Source organism: Corvus brachyrhynchos, unplaced genomic scaffold, assembly GCF_000691975.1.
Source record: "Corvus brachyrhynchos isolate BGI_N302 unplaced genomic scaffold, ASM69197v1 scaffold281, whole genome shotgun sequence".
Classification (NCBI taxonomy): domain Eukaryota; kingdom Metazoa; phylum Chordata; class Aves; order Passeriformes; family Corvidae; genus Corvus; species Corvus brachyrhynchos.
This window is the reverse complement of record NW_008236509.1, coordinates 4,917,607-4,931,798: the sequence shown is the minus strand read 5'-3', so window position 1 is coordinate 4,931,798 and position 14,192 is coordinate 4,917,607. Positions and strand designations below refer to the sequence as shown.

At 39.7% G+C, this 14,192-nt stretch overlaps 1 protein-coding gene across 3 annotated transcripts in view; it reads right to left on the bottom strand.

The window, feature by feature from the left end:
- Positions 1–388: 388 nt before the first annotated feature.
- The window catches only part of BDNF (brain derived neurotrophic factor), a 40,554-nt gene continuing 26,750 nt past the window's right edge, over positions 389–14,192 (bottom strand). For all 3 annotated transcript variants that reach the window (XM_008644084.2, XM_008644085.2, XM_017726376.1), the window contains exon 2: positions 389–4,595. In XM_008644084.2, the coding sequence (XP_008642306.1) occupies positions 3,834–4,595 (762 nt within the window). In that variant the 3' untranslated portion in view covers positions 389–3,833. The remainder of the gene's footprint in view (positions 4,596–14,192) is intronic.

Sequence of the window (14,192 nt, the reverse complement as noted above, 5' to 3'; positions counted from 1 at the left end):
CTTTTAGAAATGCTAACAAGATGTTAAATCCAAGGAATTCCACTCCTAGTACTCTGTAGGGTCATAAATCAGTGCAGGGGATATAAATGTAAATGACACCATTTAAAAATCAGGTACATGACTACAGCTATTGAGTTTATGTCTCACTTATCCCTTAGTAACTAAGGGTAGAAACTCCCTCCCCCTCATATCCATTCCACTCTTGATTTTATACTTAAGTAAAACCATATATGTGTCATTCATGGGCTTTTAGTTCATGAGGACTTTTGTGCTAGAATTAAATGGAAATACATCATTCTGTGAGTATCCCCAACTTTTATGTGAAGTAAATTCTTGCTATCCCTTCCCTCCCGATGCTAACTGTCCAGCTATGAAACAGGGAGCTATCTGCGCTCCGAGTGAGATTTTATTGCTAAAATAGAGTAAAAATTGTTTTTAAACAAATAACACACATCTTTATAGTAAAACTCAAGTTTGTTTTACAATTAGAGAAAAGAGTCACATGGTCCCCCAAAAAACCCCAAGTTTTATATATATATATGTATTTCGAAAATATATTTAAAAACATAAAAAACTCTAGTTAAACATATATTATGTTAATCAGTACACTTAAATATAGCGTAATTATATTTACAATATGATGCAGTTGCTTTTAAATTTTAATGCCAATTTCAGTATTTTCCAAAAAACCCATAAAATTATATAAATATACAATAAATATTTATGTTACACAAGATGAATAATAGAGAACAAGGCCACAGACATGAACTTACAGTTGCAAGAGTCTTTAACACAGCACTAGGCCTGCTGACATGCATGATATACTTCTGTCACAGACAGACCACAGCAAGAGTTTAATTAAGTGATATGAAGGACAACCGACCCGCCCCTCTCTGTCTCTGTTTTAACTACAACTGCCCAGCCTGTGACCATGTATAAGGTCAGGCACGGGAGAGCCATGGGACTGCAGGTTAATTGCCAGTTTCACTTTCTATCAATAAGTATAGAATTGGCATGTTATGGGGAATATCACTCTGGGTGTAGTTACTAGACACAGTTCTCTAGGTTCTCAGCTCCATCCCTTAGTCCTCCCCACCTGCATGGGCTGTCCTTTACCCCTATGAACCTACCAGCCCACTGTTCTAATTCTGCCACACCTGCACCACACCTTTACTGTGCCAGGTGAGGATTTATAAGTAAAAGATACAGTCATAGTTAACTTTGGGAAGTAAGGAACTTTATTTCTAGCATGATTTATGCATTAACACTTCTCTTTTGGAAATTCAATTTCTTTGAACTAGTAGTTATTTTATTCCTGTATCTGAATTAGACTACTGTCAGATCCTAGCTATCTTTTTTTTCCAGTCTAGATGACTGATTTGTTATTCCCACATGAGCATCATCCTTTCCTTAAAAGCAACCAACCCTTGTTTTGAGAGGAGCCAACATTATACCGCTTCTCTGCTGCAGATTAGGAGTATTGCTGAGAATAGCTCCTGACTCATGTTGGGTTTACTAAATGCAAATTACAATACACACACAGGTACTGGCCCCAGGGGAATGAAATGGTCTAGTGGAAGGTGTACTTGCCCATGATATAAATGATCTTTAAGGTCCCTTCCAACACAAAACATTCTTTGATTCTATGATTTAATTTGCACGAAGAATATCGTAGATGAAGTTTTGATAATTTCAGTAAGGTTTGGGTTTGTTTCTGGTTTTTTTTGGTTTTTTTTTTTTTTTTCTCTCCTGTGTGGGAAATCCCCATCAGCAATCGATGGGGAAGGCTGAACTTTGAAGTTCAGGTGGGTCACACAACCCTCCTCATTCACAGTCCAGTGTGCACATGGCCAAAGCCACTGGCACTTTGACAGCCAGTTATTCTCAGGAAGGGGCTGCCCTTCTACCTGAAGTAGAAGAAATCACTAATGTGAAAGTGTCTGTTAGCTTCTAGCATGGGTTTCTACCAGTGATGACATAAAATCAGTGCTAAATATGCTCTTCAAAGAGCATTACTGAGGGCAACATATTTCAGTAAGCTTTGCCCAGTCAAGGTTTTAATAAACACAGATTCTGCAGCATTCAGAAGCAGATTATATTTTGCAGTATTTTCCTACTTGTTCAGCTACTTTTTTTCTTGTCTATGGGAATTACAAATATAGCATCAGCCTTCAGTGAGCTTACTAACAAGCTATTTCTGTTCTCAGCCCACTGTAGCCAGTGCAAGTGCTATGCAGAGCTCCCAGCCTTACAACCCGCCTTTTTAGCAATACTTCTGTCAGGGAATGCAGAGCTAAACATGTCTCTCAGAACCTAAGCAAGTTAAGCCAACTCCTCCAGCGCTTGCTCTTCATTTACTTCAAGAGTGGTTTTTTAGTGTCAATATTTGTTTCATAAAATAAGTCTGACAGCAGAGGCAGAGCCACATGAACACAATGCTAACTGCTTTCTACTAGAGGCAGGGCTCCTTTCTGTCTCACTCCCAAGACAGTTTCCAGGGCTCCTTCAGGCAGAAATGCCCACCAGCTTTGCAGGCCTGGGGCCACTGGCACGCTGTGGAGGGGAAGGGCATCCATGTACATGGCCAAGCTCTCGCTCTCTAACATAATGCACAGGACCATGTTCAGTAATGACTGCAATTGGGATAGCCTCAGTCAACCCAAATCACTGTTATTTGTTCCCAAACTGGCTGAGCTATAAAGTCCCACAACCAATCTGATTTCAGATCCACCATCATCTTCTCTAGACCCTTTTTCTAGTGACACTCTCACCGTGCTTCACCAAGACATTTGATCCAAGCACAGTCTTTTATTATATGAAAATCATTGCTCTCAACATTATAGAATATTCTCTATATGACAAGCTCCAGTTCTATGGTAAGTGAAATACTTAAAGATCACAACCAATGTCCCTCCAGAGGGAGAAAAGGGGGAAAAAAAAATTTCAAACACATGCAAACATGGTATAAGCAAATGCATGTCTCAAAAGACTGAAAATTGAAAAAGAAAAACCAAAAAAACCCCCAACAACAGCATCCCCCCCCAACAACCAAAAAAGCATGTTGTCATACAGTTAAATAAGTGTTGTCTTTAAGCCTGAAGTTCAACAATGTGAAGTGGAACATCACCATTCTTTTTCAGTTGCCTCTTTTTATTATTTTTTGTCAGTAGTTGGACTGCTATTGCAAACACCTTCACAACATACAAAAACCAAATTTGTTTCTAATCCAGAATAAGGTAATGATCTTTTTCTTTTTCAATCTGATGGGAGTTCAAAAGTAAAAGAGAAACAGTAAAACTATGACAACAGCACCTTGACATTGTTTTAATTTCAACGCTATCAGAAGTTAGAAGCAGTAAACATATATACTAACAGACTAAAGATACTTACTGTTTAAAATGTAAACAGAATGTTTTGGTTCAATTTATTTTTCTGAAAGAGGACAGTTTATCATTAATTCACAATTGAAGCAGCATGCAATTTTATCCTTTTTTTTTAAAAAATTTTTTATATTTTCAATTCTTGGCAACGGCGACAAACCACAATGTTATGGAGGAATGTAATGCAGACTTTTTTGTTTGCTTGATTTTCTCTTTTTTTTTTTTTTTTTTTTTTTTTTGTTTGTTTGTTTGTTTAAACTTGTGCGCAAATGACTTTTGTTCCCCTTCTGGTCATGGATATGTTCAATAAATAGACTGTGTAACCACTGTACTGTATAAACTTCAGTCATACATGCAGTCCATAAAATTATTTTTTACCGAATAATTTACCCTGTTATGTATATATACAAATAGATAATTTTGTCTCAATATAATCTATACAACATGAATCCACTATCTTCCCCTTTTAATGGTTAACGTACATACACAAGAAGTGTCTATCCTTATAAAGCGCCAGCCAACTCTCTTTTTATTATCCATGGTGAGAGCTCTCACGTAAGACTGGGTAGTTCGGCACTGGGAGTTCCAGTGCCTCTTGTCTATGCCCCTGCAGCCCTCCTTTGTGTACCCCTTAGGGTTGCATTTGGTCTCATAGAAGTATTGCTTCAGCTGGCCTTTGGGTACTGGAACTTTTTCCAGGACTGTGACAGTTGCCCCGGACATGTCCACTGCAGTCTTTTTCTCTGCTGCTGTCACCCACTCACTCGTGCTGTCACATACACTCAGTTCCCCACGGCGAGCTGGATCAGAGTGGCGCCGGACTCTCATGGACATGTTTGCAGCATCCAAGTAGTTTTTGTACTCCTCGAGCAGAAAGAGCAGTGGGGGTTCCAAAGGCACTTGACTGCTTAGCATGACTCGGGATGTATACAAGTCTGCATCCTTGTTTCCCTCACTGGGCTGGATGTCCTGGTCCTCATCTAGAAGCTCCTCTATGACATGTTCAAAAGTATCTGCCAACGATGTTAGTCCTCTTGAACCAGCACTGGGCCCATTTAGGCTCTCAAGAGTCCCGTGGGTCCGAAGACCTGGGTAAGCCAAGCTGCCTTGTCCTCTTAGACTAGCTTCTTTCATTGGGGCAGCTTTCATGCAAGTGAAGTATGAGATAACCATAGTAAAGAAAAGGATGGTCATCACTCTTCTCACTTGGTGGAACTGTTAAAACCAAGAAAAATAAATTAACTTACAAGATTTGGAGTAATAAAAATTCACCCAAGTTGTCACAAGACTATGTATTTTCTACAGACATGTGCTGCATGCAGTTGCAACTCATTACCAGTGATAAAGCATCCTCTTTTAAAAGAGTGTTCTTTCATTTAGAGTTTCAGAAAAAACGTATGCTGCAGCACAGGCAACATTGATCCCAGCAAGTCTGTTCTTACATGCTAAAACCTCTCTGTAGCAAGTATTATATTAGATGCTATGCAGAATCCTTATTTATTGACCAATTACACCTATTTCAAGTAACAGCAAAAGCAGAACTGCTATTTAGCAATGCAACATTTCAGCAGTAAAAGACAGCTTCACAGCTGTGAAAGCCAAAACTTCCATTTCAAGTGCAAATGTAAATACTTGATTTTGAAGATCTCTTTATGGCAAATAATAGTTCGTCATTCTGCCCACAAAAAAACTGAGCAGCACCAGGATAAACTACATTTGTATTTTGAAAGTAATCTTCAAAACATAGAAAGAAGCCCTATAATTCTGAGGTCTCAGCAGGTCAGTTTCTCATCTAAATGTAGAAGGTATATATATACATAAACAAAGAACAAGAAAATGGCCTGGAACAGTTTACTAAGCTTGAGCTGGACAGATAGCTTGCATCAAGTGAACAGCACGGAAAGGACATGCTGGATTACAGAGCTGGTAAGAGCTATACTGAAGTGACAGTAGCAGAACCACTGTTTTTTACTTTTCCAGGGCCCCACACCACCTGTTCTCAGGTGGGCAAAGCATTTATTTATGCCTAATTAGAGCCCAGAGGCCATCATGAAACCCAGCACAACCAGGTCATCTGCCATACTGAAACACAGCAGTTTGCCTGTTTCTCTCACATTCTGCCCCAAATTCTGGCACATGTTAAGGGTCATGCTTTGATGTTTATGTGTATGCTTATTTCTGCCCTCAATGAGAGAGGAGGGGTAGCACCAGAAAGGAGTGCTGGTAAGGAAATTCCTTACCAGGCTTGGAATCAGCACAACTCACTCCTATCAGGACTCCCAACCGCTTGGAGCTCATATGAACTCCTTCCCAAGCGCTTTGCTAAGTCTCCTCAGGGTAGAAGTTGTTTCCTCTTGCACTATCTCAGTGCAGAGTAGATACTTTAAGTCCTGTTACAAGAACCTCCCCCCAAATCCTGCAGTGACAGAGAGCTATGCTTTTTGTCTGATCCAAAGCACCACTACAACATCTATCACATCCAGTTGTTATTTTTTCATCTTTTGATCCCTGTTCTCACCAGTTCTGTTTGCTAGAAAGCAATGGCATTGTTCACATTTTTGAAAAAGCAGCTAATGCATGTTTCAGAGCTTTTGAAGTTCATTTGGAAGTACCTCATACTTGGCAACGCTCATTGGAGTAAATGCTATTTCTGTTTGCCAACAGGGTGCTGTGTGAAAAGACTTACTTTATCTTCTGCAAAAATGCTGTGGGAATCTAGTACTCTTATGACTTAACACGGAAAGACAATTTATCATAAAACATACAAATAAAATGAAATGTGTACTAGAAAGGCAATGCCCAAAATGTAGGTCTTAAAGGACTTAATGAAGGCAGGGTGGGAAGTGTTCAGGTTTACGTCCATGCTCCCCTCATCTCCAGGCCCCCACAAAACAAGATTTTCGCCAAGAATCCTTTCTAACCCAGCACAACTCTTCCTTCATCCCTCCATCTCTCTTCCTGTTTAATAGTGGTGTTGTGGCATAGATTTACTAAGATTAAACAAATGTGACATCTATGACTCACAGGAGAATAGTGTTTGCTCTAGCAATGCAGAACATTAATATTTTGCAGTTTTTTTCATGTTGGGATTTTTAAAACATTCTACAGGGAGTATCAGATTTCTTCCTCAAGGGGAGGAAAAGAGGCATTCCAGAGGTGATTTACAAAACAAGGAAAAAGATTGCTAGTCTTCCTTTATCAAATGAGAGACAAGACAACTAGTCTTGAAAATGGGTGGCTCAGCTAACATACAAATGCAGAGCCAGTGGAACAAAAAAAATAATATTTATACACTCTCTTTTCAGAGAATTGTTTAATACAAAATCTAAAATGAAAAGAACCCCAAGCACCCACATCACACTTTGTGGCCACCAGAGCAGTGAAGAGAAAACAGATCTTCTGGCTCCTAACCAAGTTCCTGTTATTTTTATTGAAGCAGTGCCCAGAGGTCCTGGCCAGTTCTTGACTCTGGTGGACTCTGAGCACATAGGCCCCCCAAGACGCCTTCCAGAGCAAAAGAAAGAGGGCATGAGAGGCACCAAGACAAGCACAGAACAGGGAGAAGTTTGCACCCATCAGATAAGCACACCAGCTGGAGTTGATCAGTTGCTTTTCAAGTTAGATAGGTGAAAAAAGGAGAAGAATCCCTGGACCAGGCCACATCCTTTGGTACTGTCATTGGGCTGTTTACCTCTCAGGGATGTGAAAACAAAATAGTGGCTGTGCAACTTCACTCATGTGGGCGCTTTTCTTCAAAGGAAGACAACAGAGGACAGATTGACTTCGATAAGCCCTCAGCATCCTCCACCAATAGCTGGTTGGTAACCAGATTAACAGTACTTTATATATCACATTAAATCTTCCTTAATCAATTCTGCCTTCCATTTAGCAAGGAAACTGCTGTCAAGTTTGATCAATTTACATCCCATCTAATGACACAACCACCACTATTATCTGGGATGGCAAGAAATTGTGTACAACTGGACTCTGAAAACCAACATTTTTTAGACAGGCATTACCCACGTAACATACTGATGATACACAAGAAAACATATCTGTTTAAAAGCCAATCCTCTTCCTCCCATTTATAACTGTAGAAGAGTATGTCAAAGTAAGCTTTAACAGCACAGATACAAGGAATATTGCCAGCAAGCAACCACAGATCAAACATCTACTACTCTGCAAATGAGTCCCAGACTAAGCTGAACTCCAGAAGCAGGATGTAAAAACATTCTTCTCTCTTTCTTGACAGTGACATGAACACTATACACAGTCCTTATCTTTGGCAGCAAGATTATATCAAGTGATTTAATATAAGGATGTAATATTTTATCACCTGGGAATTATCTTCATTTTAGATACCGTAGCAGTTTTTATTAGCAGTTGCTCAAAATCAACTAGTTTAACATGCTATAGCAGAATAAGATATCTCACTTCATGGGTAGAATCACACAACTTTTCAGCTATTGTTGAACTGACACATGAATGCATGGTTCATCTCTTTCTTAGTGAGGCAGGACTAATATCCCAATGTAGCACCAATACGGTCATTGGAAACACTTTGGATGGCAGCCTCCAGTCCTTTTCCTCTCTGTTCCCCAACTACCAAATCTTCATTATATTGCAAAGATTAAAGGTATTGCCTGTCCTGTTACAATAAGTGTCTTGTAAGCACCAAACCTTAACATATTATTATACATCCTTCTGATTATGAGCCAGTCAGTGTGACACCCTGTGTGGAAGAGGAACTGGGCTGGGAACATGGGAGAAAACTATTTTCCTAGCCTGTTACTACCGAGCAAGGTATTGACCCTTTCTGTGCTGGGCATATCCACCACTATGAGACCTTGCACGGAGATGCCCCAGCATTTCTATGTACATCTATGCCTGAGGCTACCCTGGTAGACTGAGAAACTATTTCCCATGGAGGCTCACCAGTGCTGAGTTTTTCTTAACTGCAGCAACCTGGTTGATAATGCACGTTCTGAGGGTATCAATACAACTGAATACCAGACAAACAGAGTAGCCATGACTAGCTGTAGTAAGATATGCATACAGAAACATACAGTAAAAAAAAAAAAAAAAAAAAAAAAAAAAAAATAGAAAAAAAAAAAAAAAAAAAAAAAAAAAAAAAAAAAAAAAAAAAAAAAAAAAAAAAAAAAAAAAAAAAAAAAAAAAAAAAAAAAAAAAAAAATCACTGATGTTCCAGCATGTGTAGTCCTATAATACACTCATTCCCTCCCTTCTCAGCTGTAGGAGGTTCAGGTCTCTCTACTCCACACCTTCTAGGAACAACAAGTAAAGGCTGCAACCCTTTTGGACTCCTGTTCAGCCATATCTCTGGACATAAAAGATTGAAGACCTTTCTAGGAGAAGAAGTTTTGGTCCAATTGTTGTCCCATACACTGTACACTCACTAACTTGTACAACATAGATATACACTAGCCTCCCTGAGAGCAAGCCTTAACCTATTCCCTCAGGACATGAGACGTGTCTGTCAGAAATCACGTTTGAGACCAGCTTCGTGAACACCATCCATTCTCATGGCCACAAGAATGCCTCTTCTGCTTTCATGCAGCAGAGTGAAGCTGTAGCAATGAAAAAGAGGTCACCCAGAAGATCGGATCTCAGGAAGATGTTACCTACTTCGTACTCCAATAAAGTCCATAAAATTACAGCTAGTGTAAGGACACAATTGTGGCAGTCATCTCCACTAATGGGAAGGAGGCTCATTAAATGAAGGTTATGTCAATTATCTACAGCTGTTTACATATGCAGTCAATTACCTTGCTGTACTATTTATTTCAGTATTTGTATTTAATGAGGATTCACCAGTTAATTGTTTTATTTCATTACTTTTAGTTATTTTAAACAGAAATCCAGTAGCTTAACAGGTTGCATTTCCAGCAGACAGACCCAAGGAACAGCTGTGAACATGTACTTACTTTTCTGCATCCCGATATGTGCCATGCGAGTTGAAGTAACTTTCAGTAGTGAATAGATTCACGCTTTATTCTCCAGAAAGGAGTGTGTGGAGGAAGATAAAATTAGCAGCAAGTGACATTCGTTTTGTGCCTTGCCATTTTCTAAGATCTTTACACAAAAGTTCAATTTAGTAAATACTACTGAATGCCACAGGCATGAGTTTCTGCTTTATGCATCATGACCAGAGTGTGTGAACAGATATCAAAATGGGATGCATGTCAGCACATGATTTGCAAAGACTAAATGTACTGCGAACAAATAGTATTAACCTTTATCACATGCATAACTGGATGTCTGACACACTCTAGTTATCCTTGAGGCTATTTATGCAGCAAACTATATAATTATTTTTTATTACTGCAAATAAAGCACCCACTCCCCAATAGATATACATGCACACCCATATCCAATTTGTATTCTTGTAAGCTGTTGCTTCACGTCAGAAAGAATAAACCTATTTCATTTTTATTCTCATGTTGGTTTTCCCTGAGGTAATGAAATCTACTTAGTCTTAATGGCAAAGATAGCCGAGACTATGAAGTATTTTGAAGCCCAAGATAAACAGCAAGCAAAGTTACAAGTAGTGTTAGCTTTAACTACAACTTTTAGCATGAGAAATTTGCTTTTATCTTATGTTGCTGAATGTTGTCTGAGGTACAGCTTCTGAGAGCAAAGAAACGCCAGCAATGGCTCTGGAAATCATGCATCTGTCTAAAGCACTAAAAGGCATTTTTGGTGGGGTTCCAAGGTTTTATCGGACTCTCTCCCCAATACATACAGAAATCACAGCTTCTTCCTCTCACCAGAGGTGAGAAAGAACCCAAAGAAAATAATGGCAAAATAATAATGCCATGACATCACAGTCCTGATCTTTCACAGAGCTGTGTATCACAGTTTCCTACAAACTTTGCTCACACCTTTCTAGACACTCAAACAGCCTGCTTCAAAGCTCTGAGTGGGAATTCAGTTGCTTTAATGGGTGCAGAACAGACTCATTGTAAACATGCTTATATTATACTTAAATTGGCTAAGTTCAGGACTACAAGGTGTTCCCAGCAGGTTCTCTGTTGGACAGATCTCAGACCCAGTCTGCCCATACCAGTAAACAGGAAAGATGAGTTTTGACAGTATGTACAAGTGAAGAAATAGCAGACCAGATTCACAGATGGTATCACAGATTTTCAGAGAGACAATATCTTTAGAAGAGATGTGCACTATTTTTATACTTTGATAATCGGAACTGATTGTTGAACTAGTGACACACTTACTGCCTTTTCAGCTGTTCATACAGCATACCACACTCAGGGCACTCAAACTACAGCTGGAATCACAACTTCCCGTGCAAACAAAGAAACTTAGCTCCCAAAGGAGCTTGTGTGTGTGCTACCATTCATATCAAACACAGTATGCTTCACCACAACAGTTTTCCCCAAAATTTCATGTTGAAATCCCAAGATATGCAATGAATGTCCTCCACAAATAAAAGCACTACCAACAGGTTTATTTCTGCTTTTCAAAATATCATGGGTAGAGTAACATGCTGCACTTCTATTGCCATATCAGAAATACTGTACAGTAGGGATGATACTTCTAACCCCAAAACCTGTGCATTAGCAAATGCCAATTTCAAAACTGACTTCATAAAACTGCCTGAATCTTTTTAGCATATAATACGTCAAGGTATGTTCATGCCATTACTGTGGTCATTCAGAAATAACATTAAAGCAACCTCTGTGAAAGGAAGGCTCACCTATAGAATAGAGTACATCCTCCCGCTGCCTTCCCCCCACCCCCCCATGAAACTCCTGAAACCAATCCATTAAGTAATTACTCCATGTCAAGATACTATCTGGTTCCTCCATGGGGGCAGATAATTACAGTTCTCTGAAATAATTTGCTTCAATAGCCACTAGAGCTTTATAAAATGCTAATTCAACCTGTGTGCAAAACAACAGTAAGGCAGAACCTCAGACCTTTGAGCAGCATCTGTGGTTTGTCTTCCATTTCACTATGGTTCTTTGGTATGAAACACTGCACTGAATCATCACAGGACTAAGCTATTCTGCCAAGTACACACATGAAGCTCACACTGAAGTAAAGGATAATTGGCACCCAAAAGCAGGAACAGATCATGTTGCGTGCAATCTAGTACGAGCTGGATCCCTTGAACAGTGACATGTGTCCAGCAGCCCTGGAACAACCCAGAAGTTCCTGCACCAGTTGAGGTTGGATCTCACAGGCTGCCTATAAACTATTGAACAGCATGTAAAGCATCACACACATGCATCAGTTCTGCTGTAAATGGCAGCTTCCTTAGGACCTATAGAACATTATGCACTCAACAGGAACATAAGTGAAGATTTGCCAAGGAAAAGCAATAGTTAAAAAGCATAATCAGACGGTGCAGTTACCAGCGGTTTGGGCAGGCAGTGTTTTCAAGAGGGTGAGGGGAGGAGAGCAAGGGCTACACCTGCTTGTTGCAAGACTCTTACCTTTGCCAAGACCCTGACTGTATGTGGCATTGCTGTAAGAGAATACCTTACTTTTAGCCATAGCCAGTACTTGAAATGCAGCAGATTAGTACATTGTGACGTGCATGAACCAGAAACCAGAAATGCTTGTTGTAAAAGCCCTGACAGGTATTAACAATACTCCTGCATTTGCCAGTGGTGTTTCAATCATCTTTTGGCTGTCTGCCCTTGTGTGTGGATTTTTCTTGACACATGCTCAGTCCCGCTGTCAGCACAGCATCTCCACGGAAATAATTTCCATACACAGGGCAAAGAATAAAAGCTTCCACTGGGAGTATTCAAGTCCTAAGTTACATGGGAGCAGAACCAAAGCAGAAGCAGAAATTTGTAGGTTTGCAAAGTCACCTCAATCAACGTTAATGGAGTAATGAGAACTTTGTATAAGGATATGCTCATTGGGAGTCTAATCCAATTCACTGGGCAGTCAGCCCTGCATGTCTCTTGCTGTGACAACAGCTTTATCTTTGGAGATAAAACTATTGGAAAATTATGTCAGTATGTTAACACAACTGTATTGAAAACACTTTGGCAAGAAGTGCTCTTTTACCACTGATATTTTATAACGACAATGCAGCTTACCACAGATTTCAAAGCATTATAGATGTCAGCTTTTTTTTTTTTCCCACCTTCTAAGTGGTTTCATGCTGAAACAAGACTTTTGCACTTGCTATGGCTGGTACTCTATCCCTAATCTATTTTAAGTCTGGGGGCCAGCTTCAACCAGATTCAATAGAGGGATACACAGGGTCACATTGTATAACCAGCATGCCAGCATGAGACTGACCCAAATAAGCTCCTCTCCTCCTCCATCCTTAGGTAAACATCAGTAGACTTATGGACTTACAACACTTTTTTTGTATCTTTGCTTTCATTCCACAAGCTCCACAAAGGGAAAGGGTTTGGAATCACAAGAAGGAGTAAGGAGGTACATCTGGCAAAGATGCAAGGGTTTGAAAACAAGCTTCATTAGTTGTACTGCTCAAGGTACAAACATTTAATGGAACAAATAGAAAAAAAAAGCCCCTGCAGTCTTACAGGAAAAAAAAATTTATCCAACTCCTGCCTTCTCCCAATTGTATAATGGCATAATTTCTTTCACCAAGGAGTGTTACACTGTGATTTCTGTGAATTACATGAATATTAGGACCTTCCCTTCCCTAATTAAAAATGAAGTTATATGGTTCCTGACTTTTCATACTTGCCACCAGATACAACAGATTGTGGCATCATGGGGAATTATTTCCACAAAAATTACTGAAGTTCCTTGAAGCAGTAAGTTCCAGTGGACCTAATTCTGGTGGACACAGTCACTGCCTGGTATAAATCCACAGTGTTCTGTTCATAGATTTGTATCAGTTGCAAAGGTGACCCAGTATTTATGTGGTCAGAAAATCAGATGGGGTCACAACCTAAACTATAGCTAATAGCTGTATCAGAACAAAATGTGACAGGTTTCAGCAAAACAGCTTCCTCAGGACTCCTGAGGAATACACGCATATTTGGTAATACAGTTTAAAGAGGAAGGAAAAAAGCTTTCTAGGTGTGCAGGCTAGCTCCTCTCTTCCCTCACTGATATAAACACACAAACAGCCCAGACATGTCTATAACGAGAAGTATGCAAAATCCAGCCCAACACCACCTAATGTTTCTCACTTGGGTGTCCTGTTTCATGCACAGCCCCCCACTGAAGAAAGTGGCTTTGCTGCCAGCAAAGCACTGTTCTCACTGTAAGAGCCCTTAAGCTCCAAAGGGTAGGTTTCTATATGAGATTTCAGTCATTAAATAAACACGTCTCTAGAAAAACTTCAATACCTGTCCCTTCATGTAAGCAGATCCTACTATGCTGCAGGGAAGGACAGCTTCTCTTCTAATAGCTGGGGGTGGGGGAGGAAAGAGAAAGTTAAAGCAAGAAACATTAAATTACACAATTAGTCTTGGAAACAGCTAAGTATTCTCCCTTTCCAATACCTCTACAGCATAACAGACTAGCTAGAAGTCACCATCTTATTCAAAATCAAAAGCAAAGCTGTCTTACCAGAGATTATTAGTAGTTATGGAGAGGAAAAGAGGTTGCAAAAGCTAAGAAATCTGGTACTTAAGCTGCTATGACTCTCCAATTGTACAACACTTTTTGGAGACCATGCTATCAAAGCCTCCAAAATGCTTTGCAATCGTTTGCAACATGCTTAGGTGAGGAGGAACCACATCAGAAACCATGTTTTCCCCCTGGGTAGCCTAAAGCCCACAAGTATGTTAAACATTTTACCCCAGACTGCACAGCAAATCACTGCTGAAC